Source organism: Oryctolagus cuniculus, chromosome 8, assembly GCF_051225735.1.
Source record: "Oryctolagus cuniculus isolate XC-2025 breed Fujian yellow rabbit chromosome 8, ASM5122573v1, whole genome shotgun sequence".
Taxonomy (NCBI): Eukaryota; Metazoa; Chordata; class Mammalia; order Lagomorpha; family Leporidae; genus Oryctolagus; species Oryctolagus cuniculus.
In genome coordinates, this window is record NC_142874.1 from 95,866,297 (window position 1) to 95,884,156 (window position 17,860).

Consider the following 17,860-nt stretch of genomic DNA (forward strand, 5'->3'; position numbering starts at 1 on the left):
CAGGTGCGCTCTGTCTCGCGGGCTCCCAGCCAGACTCCCGTTCCCTCGCCTTCCTCCACTCTTTATAAGCCTTCTTTTCCAAGGCTGGACCAAAACTACACGGGGTCACCGTTCCCGTCCCAGAAGCTGTGTGAGCAGCCCTGACCAGCAGGCGCGGGTCAGCCGGGCCCGCTCCCCGGCGAGGCCACCCCTCGGGCACCGCCCTCCGGGTTGGCGTCCTCGCGGACGTCGCCTCAGGCCCCGCCCCCGCCGCACGCCCCGCCCACTTCCTCGTCCCCGCTCAAGCGTCCCCGGATGCCAGAGCCCGCGCGGACCCGATCCCGAAGACATGGCTAACAAGGTAGCTCTCGCCCCGTCTTGGGCCCCGGGTCGAAGACAGGGAGAGCAGGACGTGGCCGCTGACCGCTAGCCCCGGGGCGTGCGGGGCTGCGCGCGGGACGGGATCCCGCTACCCGGGTGCAGCGGGGAGGGAGGGAGGGAGGCTCTGTTGCAGCTCCTCACTTTGTTGGCTGCTTCGGGGACTAGCGGAGCGGGCTGGGGGATGGGAGAACCGGGCGTGGGGGCCGGGCCTGGGCTGGTCGGAGCGGCCGTGGCTTGCAACCAACCAGTCGTCCTTGCAAGCGGCCAAAGCCGCGACAAGGCCAACGATCTGAACCCGGTGTTGCTCGCGTTCCGGTCATTGACTTCATAAGCGCGGCTGAGCAGAATTCCAGTGCCACCGAGCGGTGCGTTTTGTGAGGACTCCTGGATCCTGTAACATTTTGAGCACAAGTTTATCGACCGGTTGATACTCTGCTTTAACCCTTGCCTAACCGGCGAGCGGTTTACCGCGTTTCAGCGCTGTGCTTGGCTGTCGCAGCACGGATGGTAGAGTCGGGATTCCTGGGCGACAGGTTCCTGAAATGCACATTCGCCGTCCAAGGCAGCGTTATACAAATGATGTGAATAAATCACTCTGCCGTTGTTCCAGTGCTTTGCAAACTTTGGACATTTTCTTTTTTTTTTTTTTTTTTTTTTTGACAGGCAGAGTGGACAGTGAGAGACAGAGAGAGAAAGGTCTTCCTGCGCCGTTGGTTCGCTGATCCGATGGCAGGAGCCAGGAGCCAGGTGCTTTTCCTGGTCTCCCATGGGGTGCAGGGCCCAAGCACCTGGGCCATCCTCCACTGCACTCCCTGGCCATAGCAGAGAGCTGGCCTGGAAGAGGGGCAACTGGGACAGAATCCGGCGCCCCGACCGGGACTAGAACCCGGTGTGCCGGCGCCGCAAGGTGGAGGATTAGCCTATTGAGCCACGGCGCCGGCCTGGACATTTTCTAAGAAGATACGTGACCTTAACTTTTCAGAGTTTAACAGAAATGATGAACTTCGATCTTTCAAACTTTATAAGTTGGCATTTTTTTTTATTATCAAAATGTCTTTATTCTGAGAAGGTGAAAAGTTATTCCTATGATAATCGAAATGTTAAAGTAGAGCAGTTGGCCTTGGATCTGGAGTGGGGCTTTGTTTTGCTTAGATTTGTAAGGGAAAGGGAAAGGTAAGCAGCTTTCAAATATTTTTCAAAGGAGTGAGGCATCAGATTTAGATTCTGATTTATTTAGTTGTCACATTGGCTCAGTGTTGTGATTTTGACTTTGGGGATATTATTTTGAGATTTCAGCACATTGAAATGAAGAGATTGCAATGCTGTGTCCAGATTCTCTGTATTATCCAATTTAATATCTGCATTTTCATTTTTCAAGTGGTGCCTCCCAGCCTCACCCATTTACCCAAGCCACTCCTTGTTTCTGGATACAGTACACCTCTCCTTTTCCTCCTCACTTTGTTCTGCTGCTACTGATTGCTACTGATAACTTCTTACTTGGCAAAGCTGCCACTGTGCCAAGGACTGTTAGTCATAAACCTTTTCACACAGTCCTCCTAACCACCTGTGTGTATGAAGGGGCTTCAAAAAAAAAAAGTCATGGCAATTTGCATAATATGTTAATTTCCATTTGTCCATGAGCTTTCTGAAAAGCCCCCCTTAGATGTTTTATTACCGTTTATAGCTATGCTTTCCTCACTCATCAGTATCCAGTTTAAAAGTGGCGCATTCCCCAACCCACCACGGAGAGTGCATTCTTTTTCCCACTTTCCTCTCTGAAGGACTTTGTGCCTGTCTCTTTAAATCACACTTTTTCAGTTGTTGACTCTTAGGTCTGTCTCCTGTGAACCTAGTTGTTTGCAGCCTTGATCCTGTTAACAAATTTCCTAAGCATTACGTCAGTTGTCAACCTTCCTCATGCTGACTGTAGTCTCTGATGGTGTACTTATATAAGCCAATCGAGCTTTTCAAAATACTATTTTATTTTGTAGCTAATATTTTTAAAGTGTTATTAATGAGATAATCATACCTGTGTTTGTACCAAGTCTTCAAAATGCAGATATATTTTACAGTTACAGCATATCCTAGCTCAAACTGTTTTCCAAGTGCTCAATAACCACATATGAAAAGAATTAATTTATTTATTTGAAAGACAGAGTTACAGAGAGAAGTAGAGCCAGAGAGGGAGAGAGGTCTTCCATTCTGCTGGTTCACTCCCCAAATGGCCACAACGGCCAAAGCTGTGCTGATCTGAAGCCAGGAGCCAGAAGCCTCTTCTGGGTCTCCCATGTGGGTGCAGGGGCCCAAGGACCTGTGCCATCTTCTTCTGCTTTCCTAGGCCAGAGCAGAGAGCTGGATCGGAAGTGGAGCAGCGGGACTTAAACCGGCATCCATATGGGCTGCCAGTGCTGAAGGCTGGGGCTTTAACCTGCTGCGCCACAGTGCCAGCCCCCCTTAATTTTTATTTATTTGAAATACAGTAGACAAAGCCAGATCTTTCATCCACTGGTTCCCTCTCCAGATGCCCACAACGGCCAGGGCTGAGTCAGACCAATGTCAAGAACCCTGTCTGGATCCCTTGTGGCCTGAAATGTTGAAAACACAAAGTTTTCAAGTACTGCTGCCCTCATGTGTGCACATTAGTAGGAAGCTGGACCAGAAGTAGAGGTAGGACTCAATCCCAGGCACTGCAATATGGGATGCAAGCATCCCAAGCAGCAGCTTAACCTGCCACACGACAGCACCCACTCCATCAACCTGCATTCTTAACCTGTTTTTAATTATGCATTGTAGAGGATCACTAAATAGTTGATGAATAAAATTATAATCAAAAGAGGCTTTTGTATTTGATCATGTGGTCATTTCAGTTAAAGCTTTTTAAATGTATCCTGTTGATACAAAATCTCAACACAGTTCTCCTATCATTTAGATGTGTCTTTGTGAATCTGTGATACACTTTCCAAAATTAACATTCACTTGTATCTAAATTGACCAATTCATAGTTTAAGAGGAAAAACAGCTTACACTTTTTCTGTCCATTTCAGGTTATCAAGTGCAAGGCTGCAGTTGCCTGGGAGGCAGGAAAGCCTCTCTCCATAGAGGAAATAGAGGTCGCACCCCCAAAGGCTCATGAAGTTCGAATTAAGGTAATGATACAGCTAAGGCGCTGCAAGAAAAGACTTAAAATGAGGTCTCTGGGTAGAAGAGTAGATCTGAGGTCTGTGGAGGATAAGTCCCATCGGGGAGTGACAAGGAGATGGCGCTGAAGGTTATCCAGCTCTAGAATCATGCACCCTTGTCTCCAGCCTTGTGTTCTGATCTTGTGCTAGGTAGCCATCTATGTGGATAACTGGATGCTGCAGTTGACCTTGTGTAGCTTTATTTTCAGGTGACTTTCGGATGCTCTCCTTTTTGCTGATCCCATGACTCTACCATTATGGTGACATGTTGGAAACAAATGTTTTCAGTTTTGTCAGTAGGGACTTCAAATAAGACTGGGGAAGAGGTTGCTGATTGACTGGAGCAACAAGCAAGTAAAGTCGGCTTCTTAGAGAGCTTTCAGATGAGCTGACCTGGCAGCAGAGACCAGTGTCCAGGGAGTTTGTGTTCCGCTGCTTCTCCGCTGTGGCAGAGCAAGTTGCCCCTGGAGAGAGGCGCACTGCACAAAGCAGCCAGCTGGAGAGATCCTGGAAGCTTGATGTTTATAAAACTTCGTGTTTTCAGCATTCTGCTTCCTACTTGTTTTGATATAAAATTAACACTTTAAAGTAGTAACTGATAAATAAAACTAATATTGTAGGGGAAAAAAGAGTTACAGCTTTTTTTTTTTTTTTCCTGTGACATCCCTTTATCTGACTTCCAAACGTACCATACCAAAGTCATGTACCCCAGGATCATACCTGTGAAGTCAAGGAGCCCAGGACCAAGAACCTTTTGAAGGTCCTTTGTCCACCAGACCTGGGAATCTGAAATCTTACAGTACTTCGAATTGTTTTCTTCAAATTCAGGAATTAAGCTGGTTATGATTTTGCCACTGAAGATAATGTTTGCCCTGGATAGAAGAGTAGCAGTGAAAGGAGTGCGTTAAGCTGTCTTCTCTGAAACTGCTGACAGATGGGAAAGAATGTCTCTTTGTAAGTGGGCACATAGGCCAGAAGCAGAGGCATAAATATGAACACTCCAAGATTTGCCTTTCTGCCTTTTGGTGGTTGGGAAAAATGGTACTTAATAGCTAGAGAGATAGGGATAAAGGGCTTATTTAAGTAAAAATTATATGTGTTTTTTTTTTTTTTTTAAGATTTATTTATTTGAAAGGCAGAGTTACAGAGAGGCAGAGGCAGAAAGAGAAGTCTTCCATCTGCAAGTTCACTCCCCAAATGGCCACAACGGCCAGAGGTGGGCCTGTCTGAAGCCAGAAGTCAGGAGTTTTCTTCTGCATCTCCCATGTGGGTGCAGGGCCCAAGCACTTGGGCCATCCTCCACTGCCTTCCCGGGCCACAGCAGAGAGCTGGATTGGAAGTGGAGCAGCCAGGACTCAACTTGGTGCCCATATGGGATGCTGACACTGCAGGCAGTGGCTTTACCCACTGTGCTGCAGTGCCGCCCCCTATGTGTGCTTTCTAAAAAGGGAGTTGGTTCCACTACAAGCTCTGGATTTTGACCCAGACTCGAGTAAAGTGGCATGTTTCAGAAATAGTACCTTTGCAGCCATCTCATTTCCCAGCAATCAGGAGGAAGCCAGCAGTGAGATAGGCACAGCCTGTTTTGTGCACGGATGATGACACCTCTCCATGCCTAAAGATACGGTGCCTGTAAAATCCCTTGCACACCCTGCCTTGCAAATATGCACTGGAAAGGGGAATAGATAATCTGCATTTCATTGCCCATAAGTGTACCATGGCTTTTATGCACCTAAAATAATGCCGCTAGTTCTAATTGTTAAGATGCCGTGGGTTATCAGCACGTGCTGATTTTTTTTTAATAAAGATTTATCTATTTACTTGAAAGAAACACAGAGAGGGAAAGAGAGACTAATCCTCCATCCACTGGTTTACTCTTTTGTTTTGTTTTGTTTTTGACAGGCAGAGTGGACAGTGAGAGAGAGAGACAGAGAGAAAGGTCTTCCTTTTGCCGTTGGTTCACCCTCCAATGGCCGCAGCGCACGGCCGGCGCACCACGTTGATCCGATGGCAGGAGCCAGGTACTTAGCCTGGTCTCCCATGGGGTGCAGGGCCCAAGCACTTGGGCCATCCTCCACTGCACTCCGGGCCATAGCAGAGAGCTGGCCTGGAAGAGGGGCAACTGGGACAGAATCCGGCGCCCCGACCGGGACTAGAACCCGGTGTGCCAGCGCTGCAAGGCGGAGGATTAGCCTAGTGAGCCGCGGCGCCGGCCCATCCACTGGTTTACTCTTAAGATGGCCAAACAGCCAGGGTTGGGCCATACCGAAGCCAGCAGCCAGCAGATTCCGTCAGGTCTCCCACTTGGATAGCAGGGACCCAAACACCCAGGCCATCCTCTGCTGCCCTCATAGGCCATCATCAGGGATCTGGATGGGAAGAGGAACAGCCAGTGCACTAACCTGTGCCCACATGGGTTGTCAGCATTGCAGGCAGCAGCTTCACCTGCTACACTACAACGCCAACCCCACCTGCTGATTTTAGAGAGGTTAAAATATGAAAGAAATGTGTTTTAGAATCCATGAAATATATTAAAGTAAAATGCCTTTCATCTGACCTGTGCCTCACTCTGAATTGCATGCGCACACACTTAAATGCGGAATATTTTAATATGCTCGTAGATCTTCGCCACTGCAGTTTGCCACACCGATGCCTATACCTTGAGTGGAGCCGATCCTGAGGGGTGTTTTCCAGTGATCTTGGGACATGAAGGTGCTGGAATTGTGGAAAGTGTTGGCGAAGGAGTTACTAACCTGAAGGCAGGTAAGGAGAGGATTTGAATTATTTGATGGTTGTGGCTTATTTTATAGTGAAATGATTTTTCTGATGTTACACACAATTTATGAACAGGTTACTGCCAACACTTGCTTTTTTTCTCTCACTAGAAAAGCACAGATATTTGAGGGTTTTTTTTTTTCTATTTTTATTTTCAAGCTACTGTTTGTTCACAGCTCTTTAAATATATTTCTAGAGCCAGTTTTGGCAAACCAAGCAAGAATTTGTAAAGAAGCATTAGTGAGCCAGTATTTTGATGTACACAACCTCCTTGTTCTGCAGTTACTGTGAAAAGTTTCATTTAGATAACAGTTCTGAAAAAGACTTTTCTGATGGTCAGACAGTGTCTAGATGGTGTAATGTGGGTAAGGTTCTATAGCTTAAAGCTGTTGACTTTGGCAAGCCGCACCCGCTGACAGGGGTGAGAATTTGCAGGGCTGATGTATCCACTTAGAAACAGATGCTACCTCTTCTAGATAATGTCTTCGCATTTGTTTCCCAGGTGATACTGTCATCCCACTTTACATCCCACAGTGTGGAGAGTGCAAGTTTTGTCTTAATCCTAAAACAAATCTTTGCCAGAAAATAAGGTTAGTATATTTCTATTTTATTCTTAAAATAAGAGGTCATATTAACAATGGTAAGAAATAGTGTGGCAATTTATAACATGCATTTTACATACATTATTTCATTTCTGCTGCTAGAGTGTTTTATTTATTTGCTAGATGGAGAGACAGAGATAGAGCTCCCATCCGCTGGTTTACTCCCCAGATGCTCAGTAGCTAGGGCTGGGCCAGGCTGAAGCTGAGAGTCGGGGGCTCAGTACAGGTCTTCCTTGTGGGTGGCAAGAAACCAACTACTTGAGCCATCCCAGAGTGCTCATTACCAGAAAGCTGAAATCGGGACCCAGGCACTCTGACGGGATGCTGGCGTTCCAAATAACCTCTTAACCACTGGGCCAAATGACCACCTCTCACTTCAGCTTTAAAATGATACCACCATCACTGGTACTGGAATTGCTCATTTTCATAGATGAGAAAATAAAGACTCAGAAAATCAGGGGTTTGCCCAGGACTACCAGCTATCAAGATATAAAACAAGTTTCTGGATAGCTCCTCTTTCAATAACACTCAGCCAAGTTTTCCAGAATGTGTAGTAAAGAAGGACATGCTTGTGAGATTAAGCAAAGTCATTTTTATGAGCCATTTTATTGTCCATTAAATCAAAGTAGTAAAACTTACCTCATAACGCTCATAATGTTAATACCTGGGGAGACTGTAAGAGGTAACGAAACCCCTTGACACAGAAAAGATAGTTAATCTATTGTACTACCATAGCAACACTTGAATAACTGCTTCTTTGAGGCAGTCTTAAATTTAGGAGCAACCTAAACATCAGTAGGAGTATGGATAAAAGTGGTATTTGCGATGCAGTTGTGACATACCATCAAAAATGAACTACTACTGTTTGTTCCCTTCTTTTGTTTCTTTATTAAGGTAGAACATAATACATTTAATAAAATATTTATGGCATTCAGATCTTAAATGTACAACTTAATGAATGTTTAAACACACCTGCTGGTTAGAGCCCTCACCAGATTAAGAGAGGGAGCCCTACCAACACCCCACAAAGTCCCTTGTGCCCATTCCAAGGCAACATCTGCCTCCCTGGAAAGGTTACCACAGTTGTGATTTCCTCTACTGTAAACTGTTGCATGACCAGAATCTTGCAGTTGTGTGCTCTTTTGTCTGGTTTCTGTCATTCACAATGTCTGTGCAATATAGCCAAGTTGCTATGTGCATCAGAGGTTCATTTCTGTTGCTCTGTGGTAGTTGCATTCCAAATGCCACTGTTGATCCATTTTCCTGTTGATCAACATTTAGGCTGCTCCCAGCATGGGGCTGTTATGGTTACTGCTGCTCAGAGTATTCTTCCACATATCTTTTGATGGGTGTGTGCTGTACTTTGTTTTGTTTTTTTTTTTCCTGGGGTAGGAGTTGGCCAAGTTACAGGATGTGCATCTAGAACTCTCCAACGTGACAGTAAGCAGTTTACACTCTTGCCAGCGCTGTAGGACAGATCTGTTCTTGCATTTGTTTTCTAATAATGTTGACAAAATTAGCTTAGATTTTTGTAAAGGAAGATTCCATTTATTAACCCAGTTAATTTTCATAAAGTTTGAGCCAAAAAATATCTGACTGTTTTGACAAGGAATTTCAAGTACAGTCTTAAAAATTTTGTGGCATGTCAGGTATAATAATGGTGATGGGCTTTTTGTGGCTGTAACTTTTCAGAGGAAGAAATTCTCCCGAGGCCTATATTGTATCCTATGTCACCTTTTATTCAAGAAACTCCTCTGGGGCCAGCATTGTGGCACAGCAGGTAGAGCCAGCATCCCATATGGGTGCTGGTTTGAGGTCCAGCTGCTCCACTTCTTATCTAGCTCCCTGCTAATGACCTGGGAAAAGCAGCAGAGGATGGCCCAAGTATTTGGGCTTCTTGCACCTGCACAGAAGACCCAGAAGAAGCTCTTGGCTTTGGCCAGCGCCACAGCTCACTGGGCTAATCCTCCGCCTGCGGTTGCTGGCACCCCCGTTTCTAGTCCCGGTTGCTCTTCTTCCAGTCCAGCTCTCTGCTGTGGCCCGGGAAGGCAGTGGAGGATGGCCCAGGTGCTTGGGCCCTGCACCCACATGGGAGACCAGGAGGAAGCACCTGGCTCCTGGCTTCAGATCAGCGCAGTGTGCCAGCCATAGTGGCCACTTGGGGGGTAAACCAACGGAAAAAGGAAGACCTTTCTGTCTCTCTCTCTCTCTCTCTCTCTCTCACTATCTAACTCTGCTTGTCAAAAAAAGAAGAAGCTCCTGGCTTTGACTTAGCCCAATCCTGGCAGTTGAGGCCATTTGGGAAGTGAACCAGTGGAAGGAAGATCTCTTTCTCTAACTCTTTCAAATAAATATATAAATCTTTTTTTAAAAAGAAAAGGAAAAGAAATTCCTCTAGGAGTGACCATTTGGTTAAGATTCTGCTTTTGAGATACACACTTTCTTTGTCAGAGTGCAAGGGTTTGAGTCCTGGCTCTGTTTCCGATTCCAGAGCAGCAGATAATCCCTCAGGTTCTCAGGTCTCTGCTACCCACTTGGGAGACCAGATTGAGTTCCTGGCTCCTGGCTTTGACTTGGTTCAGTCCCAGCCTTTGAAAACATTTGAGTAGTGAGCCAGTGGATGGAGGATCTGCTTGTGTAACTGCTGGTTTTGGCTTTATCCTTTATAAAGTTATTTGCTCACAGAGTTTTATGATGGAATCTTACATTTTCCGATCCTAATGTTTTACCTCTATTTAAAACAAGTTTGGTATTCAATTCTAGAAAACTGTTGAATATTGGAAAACTTCTTATAAGTTTTGCTGAAAAGGCAATGCTGAAAGGTGCTAAATTATTAATAATAAGAAATATACTTTTGGTCTTATTACACTTTACTGGTCATTATTTTAAAAACTGATTTATTTCTTCTGTGACTTAAGAAACCTGATTCCTTTTTTTTTATTTCATTTAAGTTAAACAAATTTCATGTATTTCATATATACAGATTTAGGAATATAGTGATACTTCCCACCCTACCATGCCTCCTGCCTACCCTCCAATCTTTCTTCCTCCTCCCTCCCCAAATCCCACTCTTAATTTTTACAAAAATCTATTTTCAGTTTACTTAATGATCATAAAGTTTACCCTACATTAAGTAAAAAAATTGAACAAACAGTATGAAGGAAAAAATACTGTTCCTTAATGGAAGACACAAGGTCTGTAAACAATCATTGAATCTCAAAATGTCCATTTCACTCCAGTACATTACATTTTAGTTACCTTGGATCAGGGAAAACATATATCTTTTTGGGATGGGCTTATTTCACTAAGTGTAATGGTTTCCAATTGCATCCATCTTGTTGCAAAAGACAGGATTTCATTTTTTTTTTACAGCTGAGTTGTACTCCATAGTGTATATATACCATAATTTCTTTATCCAGTCAACAGGTGATGGACATCTGGATGGATTACATATCTTAGCTATTGTGAATTGTGCTTTAGTGAACATGGGGTACAGATAACTCTTTCATATGCTGATTTCTTTTGGATGAAACCTGAGTCTACCCTGTCATTTTCCTTTTTTGTTTGCATAGAGTCACTCAAGGAAAAGGCTTAATGCCAGATGGTACTAGCAGATTTACTTGCAAAGGAAAGACAATTTTGCATTACATGGGAACCAGCACATTTTCTGAATACACGGTTGTGGCTGATATCTCTGTTGCTAAAATAGACCCTTCAGCGCCTTTGGATAAAGTCTGCCTTCTGGGTTGTGGCATTTCTACTGGTTATGGTGCTGCATTAAACACTGCCAAGGTAAGAGAGCAGCCTGGGGTTCAGTTTATACCTTCTAATTCAGTTCAGCAAAGCGTTGCTGCAACAGTGACATTGACCTGATCTGTAGAAACCTAGTGATCTGCTTTACTCTTCTGCAATGAGTGGTTTATTGACTGTCTTCATATTTAGGTGGAGCCTGGCTCCACTTGTGCTGTCTTTGGCCTGGGAGGAGTTGGATTGGCAGCCATCATGGGCTGTAAAGCGGCTGGTGCATCCCGGATCATTGCCGTGGACATCAATAAAGATAAGTTTGCAAGGGCCAAAGAGTTTGGTGCCACTGAGTGTATTAACCCTCAAGACTTCAGTAAACCCATCCAGGAAGTACTCGTTGAGAAGACCGACGGAGGAGTGGACTATTCCTTTGAGTGTATTGGCAATGTGAAGGTCATGGTGAGTGTGCTTGGCTTCCTTTCAATTTGGTTGGTGGACCTGCTTTTTTTTAATGTGGTTTCTTTAAGATGAAAAATTGTTTTGTTTTTGCAAAGGAAAAAATTTCTTTTCATAAGAATTATTCTGATAGAAGAAGAGGAAAAAAACTGAGCTATAAATGGGATGGGGATACATCATCTCAGGGAAAGATGAAAAAATCTATTCCTTCTGATGCACACTAAGTGTATATGTCTCATAATTTATTAAATGAAAAGACAGAATAATGCAGTTGTAGAGAGCATTGGCTTTCAGATTAGGTACACATCCACTTGCTAACTCTGTGGCTTGAACAAACAGCTTTCCATTCCTCTAAGGCTCAGTTTCCTCATCTATATAATGTCAGTAGTGACAGCTCCTTGACACGAAGTGGGCACTCCATAAAGGTGTTAAAGGCAATGGAATTTCAGGTGAGGATTTACTTTTTTTAATAACAGAAAGCAAATAAAAGCTGAAGTTCTTTCAACTTGTATTGATATTTATCCAGGTTAATAATTTTAAAAATATAACTGTTGAAAAAAATTAAACATTAAATTTGGATGTTCTGTTGCGATTTTTTAAATAAAAGCTTTATGCCACCACCACCTCCTTTCCGACTGGAAGTTTCTGGGGAGGAAGTTATTCTCAGCAAATGTACTGACTTCAGTGTTTTGGTTGTATCTCTGTTCCTTCAGAGAGCAGCACTTGAGGCGTGCCACAAAGGCTGGGGCGTCAGCGTGGTGGTTGGAGTAGCTGGTGCAGGTGAAGAAATTTCCACTCGTCCATTCCAGCTGGTGACAGGCCGCACATGGAAAGGCACTGCCTTTGGAGGTAATTCCATGATAAGATGAGTACATTTTCTCTTGATATTTTCATTGGATTTTTGAGCCCAGGCTACCTCCTTCTCATTCCTAAGTTGTTACAAGGATATTTTAATAATAGGGTTTGAAAGTCAGTATTTATCCCTGGACTGGGCAGGGGCTCAGCTTCTTCTGAAGCCCCTGGACAGTTGTTACACAGCCTTTGAAAAAAAAGAAAAAAAAGTTCAGGGGCCAGCATTGTGGCACAGAAGGTTAAGCCACCTCCTGCAGTGCCAGCATCCCATGAGCTCCAATACAAGTCCCAGCTGCTCCGCTTCCAATCCAGCTCCCTGCTAATGGTTGGGAAAGCAGCAGCAGATGGCCCAAGTGCTTGGGCCCCTGCCGCCAACACAGGAGACTCAAATTGAGTTTCTGACTCCTGGTTTTGGCTTCGCTCAACTCTGGCTGTTTCAGGCATTTGGGGAGTGAACCAGCAGATGAAATATCTGTCTTTTCCTCTTTCTAAGTCTTCCTTGCAAATAAATAAGTTAATCTTTTTTTAAAAAAAATCTAGTAATGAGGAAGCAGTTGGAGGGTGGGCAGGGGGAGAAACTGTAGGGTCAGCCAGCAGCAGTGTCAGCCACCCTGTTGTTGATACCATGAACTTAAATAGGTTGTCCTATTTTTACTCATCTGTCCAGAGTGCAGTGATCCCTGGGTGTGAACATGTCTCTGTCTGAATACTCCCAATTTCAGCAGCAATCAATACTGTGTCTGAAGCTGAAAGTATAGTTTTTTATATTTTTTTAAAGATTTATTTATTTACTTGAGAGGCATAGTTACAGGCTAGGGGAAAGACAGAAAGACAAGGAGAGACAGAGAAGTCTTCCATCCACTGGTTCACTCCCCTAATGGCTGCAACGGCCAGATCCGAGCTGACCCAAAACCAGGAAGCAGGAGCTTCTTCTGGGTCTCCCACCTGGGTACAGGGACCCCAGGACTTGGGTCTTCTTCTACTGTTTTCCCAGGCCATCAGCAGGGAGCTGGATCAGAAATGGAACAGCCAGGATTCAAACTGTCGCCCATATGGGATGCCAGTGCCACAGCCAGATGCTTGACCTACTACACCACCAAGTCAGCCTCAACCTGAAAATATTAAACTAGACAAAAGCTTCCAACAAAATTGAGTAGCTTCCAGATTTACCATTTTTCAATTGTGTGATCCTAAAAAGCCCTCATGTATTTGAACTGCCAGCAGAATGCTGGGAAACAGTTTCTACCTTTTTGTGGCTGCTCAGTGAGGGAAGACAAAAGACATCGAAATGTTTTATATTTCCCAACATCTAAAGTTTTTATAGGCTGCTTAACAATACACTTATATCTCACTGTCTTCTTAAGAAAGAAAACTCAACATGGGTTTTGAATGATCCAGGTGCAACAAGATGTCTGTAATTAGCTCCCCTACCTCCTATTAATGCCACTTCTTTTGAAAGAAAAAAAGACTGGGAAAACGTGCTTAAATGAGTAGTTTGACCAGTTTTCCTTCTTTTTTTTTAAGGTTTTTATTCATTTATTTGAGAGGTAGAGTTACAGACAGTGAGAGGGAGAGACAGAGAGAAAGGTCTTCCTTCTGTTGGTTCACTCCCCAAATGGCCACAATGGCCAGAGCTGGCCAATCCAAAGCCAGGAGCCAAGTACTTCTTCCTGGTCTCTGATGCGGGTGCAGGGGCCCAAGGACTTGGGCTATCTTGTACTGTTTTCCCAGGCCACAGCAGAGAGCTGGATTGGAAGAGGAGCAGCCGGGACTAGAACTGGCGCCCATATGGGATGCGCCATGGCGCCAGCCCCAGTTTTCCTTCTTTACCCTACAGATCTTGCATTAGAAAACATCATTGTAAGCTTTTTACTTTCTAGAGCCTGGATGTACACCACAGCTGGGTTATCTCAGTGCACATTTGCAAAACATGCTTGCTGGGAGCATTAGAAAGAGCACTCCATGCCTGAGTGACTGAGCCAGGGGTCTTGGTGATAGCCTGTAACCGAAGTCCCATCCTAGCACACACTGGCTGAAAAAAAAGTAGCAGAGACATTAGCTGTCTGTCACCAGATTTCAGAGAAAGAAAAATATCCCTAGAATTTGTAGGTGGAAAAAAATTAAATTTGGCAGAGGATATAAGAAGGGAACTAGTAAAACGTCTTAAAGGAAATGTGAAATGTCCAAAGAACTCATAAAAGGTAGGGAGGCTTCTTTGTTGATCTATTGATTCATTCAAGATAAGGAAGAAATTAAAGCATCTAATGTTGTTAAAATCTCACTTAGCTGAAGAATTACTACTTTATTTCTTGATTTCATGTTTTTGTATTCCGAGATGCTATCTATTTTATTGTTGAATATAAAATCAGAGAAATAAAGTCTTGCATCCCATCAGCTTTTTCTGACTTAAAATGTTGTGAGTATAGAAATCTTTGCTGTTGTGGACTTAAGTAAACTTGTTGCTAAGATTTCTATCCTAGGTAGTTTAAAAGTCTCAACTGGCCAATCTTAATGAGATTTTAGTAAATCTTCATGCAGAAATATAATAATACTCTAAGGTGTTTACTTCTTTCATGACTAAAGGTCTGTGTCGAATTCTTCCTCTACTCGATACTAATTTTGAAGTTTTTCAGTCCTCTTCAATGCATCAAAAAATCCATTCTCCTAAATGTCACCCTCTCACCCTCTAAGTAGTAAGTATACAGTAGAAATCTGTTGAACAAATAGATGACTAGATGATTTCTTTCAGGATGGAAGAGTGTGGAAAGTGTCCCAAAGTTGGTGTCTGAATATATGTCCAAGAAGATAAAAGTTGATGAATTTGTCACTAACACGCTGTCTTTTGACCAAATTAATGAAGCCTTTGAGCTGATGCACTCAGGGAAGAGGTAAGCATTAGTGTAGAATGTAGTAAGATTTGGGGTTGATGGGGGAGCAGGTGTCAAAAATAGCACAATTTTAGTGGTGTCAGAAGATGAGGCATCATTAAAACCGTTTGTGTGTACTGCGTTTTTCCCCTACAGCATTCGAACTGTTGTAAAGATTTAAATTCTCATGGAGAACAAGTCCATCCTGTACCTTCCTTCTTGTCTGATGGGAGCAGCCTGATGCACAGGACAAAGATCCTCCACGCTCACACCTCTTACATCTTCACTAGTACCCCAGGGAACAGTGTTGTGCCACACAAATCATGGTCTCCTTCACATGTACAGTTGCTGGCTCACTAAGCAATTTTCTAACAAAATAAAACTAATCTCTGCATTGGTGTGGAAGTTGTCATCTCTGTTGCAGGCTCCATTTGTTCTCAGGCTTCCTTTCCCCATAGTTTGCATCCTGTTCAGGAAAGGAGGAAGACACGGGGCAAAGGAGAGGTTTTGAGCATTCAGTCTCTGCTGCCAATCCCAGTTAACACTCAGGGGACTTTGAAGGCCTTTACTAAAGCACAGATTTTTCCAAGGCATCATTGGCAGATTTCATCAGCATCCAAGTCAGCTTCTGTAAGAGTATCTTTTGGGGGTGAGGGAGGATTTGTTTATTTGAAAAGCAGAGTTACAGAAAGACAGAGAGACCTTCCAATGGCTTTTATTAGTCAAACCTAGTAATCTGAAAATGGTGACGTGGTTCTTTTAGTCTGAAAAGTAAAAAGAAGCCAAAACTGGTATGTTATCCTATGATCTTGTTAATCCACTGTCACATTCAGATAGTGGAGGAAATATTATGAAAAACACACACTCCTCCCCTCCACCACACACACAAAAAGTACAGGTGACCAGTTAGGTTTATATTTTCCCAGAAGTGTCCATGTACAGAATAGCATTTATACATTTCCTTTAAGTTACATGAAAAGGAATATTTTTATTATTATTTCATTGTATTTGAAAGGCAGAGAGATCTATCCACTGGTTCAACCCCCAGGTACCCACAACAGGTAGGACTGGACAAAGGCAGAAACTAAAAACCCAGAACTCAATGCAGACCTCCCGTATGGTGGAAGAGACCCAAGTGTCAGCCATCACCTGCTACTTCCCAGGTGCACATTACCAGGCAGCTGGATCAGAAACAGAATAGCAGGGACTCAAACCATGCACTCTGACTTGGGATGCCCACATCCCAAAAAGCATCTAAACTACCATGCCAAACACCTGCCCCTAAAAGGAATATTATTAACAATGTTCTTTGCCTTTGATTTTCCCCACATGACAGTGTAATTCTTTTTTTTTTTTTTTTTTTTGGCACAAGAGATCTGCCATGCACGTGTCTTCTGGTTAGATTGAAGCCTTTTAAATATTTTTTTCTGTACTTTCAATTAATAGTTTAAATGTTCCCTAGAGCAAGCCGTTTCCTCTGATGGCTCTTTGGTGCATTTGCAGCTCCCAGGCAGAGTGGCTCAGCTTCTCTCCAATTTTTGCTGAGAGGGCTGGAGACAAACTATGGGCTTCAGTAGCCCCAGCCACTGACCCAGGTAAAATGGAAGGAAGAACAAGGTAAAACTAGCTTCTAGCCCAACTGCAAGAACCATGTTTTGTTTTGTTTTGTTTTGTTTTGTTTTGTTTTGTTTTGTTTGACAGGCAGAGTTAGAGAGAAAGGTCTTCCTTCCGCTGGTTCACCTCACCAAGTGGCCACTACGGCCAGTGCGCTGAGCCAATCCGAAGCCAGGAGCCAGGTGCTTCCTCCTGGTCTCCCATGCAGGTGCAGGGGCCCAAGGACCAGGGCCATCCACTGCCTTCCCCAGACCAGCAGAGAGCTGGTCTGGAAGAGGAGCAACTGGGACAGAATCCGGCGCCCCAACTGGGACTAGAACCAGGGGTGCCAGCGCCGCAGGCGGAGGATTAGCCTAGTGAGCCGCGGCGCCACCAAGAACCATGCTTTTTACCCGGCTAAGTTTAGCTCAGCCTTCTAGGAACGAAAGTATACTGCTTAGGTAACTGCAGTACAAAGCAGTGACAGAGAGTAGTTGAGGAGAGTTAATGGCTTAGACTTTTTTCCCCCTTTATTTTTCTTCTGCATACTGCAGATATACATGCATGAACATGCAGGACAAACTTTGCATCCACCACTACAAAAAGCAAAGCAGTATAATGTTACTCAAGTTCTGACCAGACGATTAGTATTTCCATCACAGCACATATCCCTGACCTGGCAGGTTTAACAAGTATTAGCATTTCCTGGCTCAAAGAACAACTGTCCCAGAGATCCAGTATAAAGAACCAATTTTACAAGAATCTGAATACATAAGGACTCTTGGGTCATGGACCTAATAGTCCACCAATAGGCGTAGTCTTTTTAAGATTCTTTGACTACATCTTGGATCTAAGATGCTGCATCTACTGCTAAACCACCTGGTTTTTAGAACAAATAAGCAAAGGCTGAAAACCATTCACTACATGTATGTACACCCAAGATTATTCTGTCACCTTGGAAGGAGCGTTTGGACTTTTGAAATTGCTTAAACTGCTCTCTTAAAAGATCATTTTAGGGGCTGGTGTTACGGCACAGCAGGTAAAGCTGCCACTTGTGATGCCAGCATCCCACATAGGCACCAGTTAGAGCCCTGGCTGCTCCACTTCCGATCCAGCTCCCTGCTAATGGCCTGAGAAAGCAGCGAAAGATGGCCCAAGTGCGTGGGCCCTGCACCAACACTGAAGACCTAGAAGAAGCTTCTGGCTCCTGGCTGTTGAGGCCATCTGGGGAGTGAACCAGCAGATGGAAGATCTAACTCGTGGAAATAAATCTTTAATAATTTTAACAGTGAGTATTAACTTGCATCATACATTTTGTGCCTATTAGTAAAATGGACTTTTTAAAGGATCTTACATTTTGAAACATTTAGAATTTTCTAAGCATCTTTATGATTTGTAACAGGAAATTTTTCCTATGCTTTAACACTTTTAA

At 43.9% G+C, this 17,860-nt stretch overlaps 1 protein-coding gene across 1 annotated transcript; it reads left to right on the top strand.

Annotated features, from left to right (window-relative positions):
- Positions 1-312: 312 nt before the first annotated feature.
- On the top strand, positions 313-15,223 carry ADH5 (alcohol dehydrogenase 5 (class III), chi polypeptide; the record flags this gene model as incomplete). The annotated part of the gene is given in 10 exon segments (NM_001082624.1): positions 313-326; positions 329-340; positions 3,405-3,506; positions 6,161-6,302; positions 6,817-6,904; positions 10,489-10,708; positions 10,859-11,119; positions 11,830-11,965; positions 14,718-14,856; positions 14,992-15,223. Coding segments are annotated over 9 exon segments (1,125 nt in total). The 5' UTR covers positions 313-326.
- Positions 15,224-17,860: the final 2,637 nt, after the last annotated feature.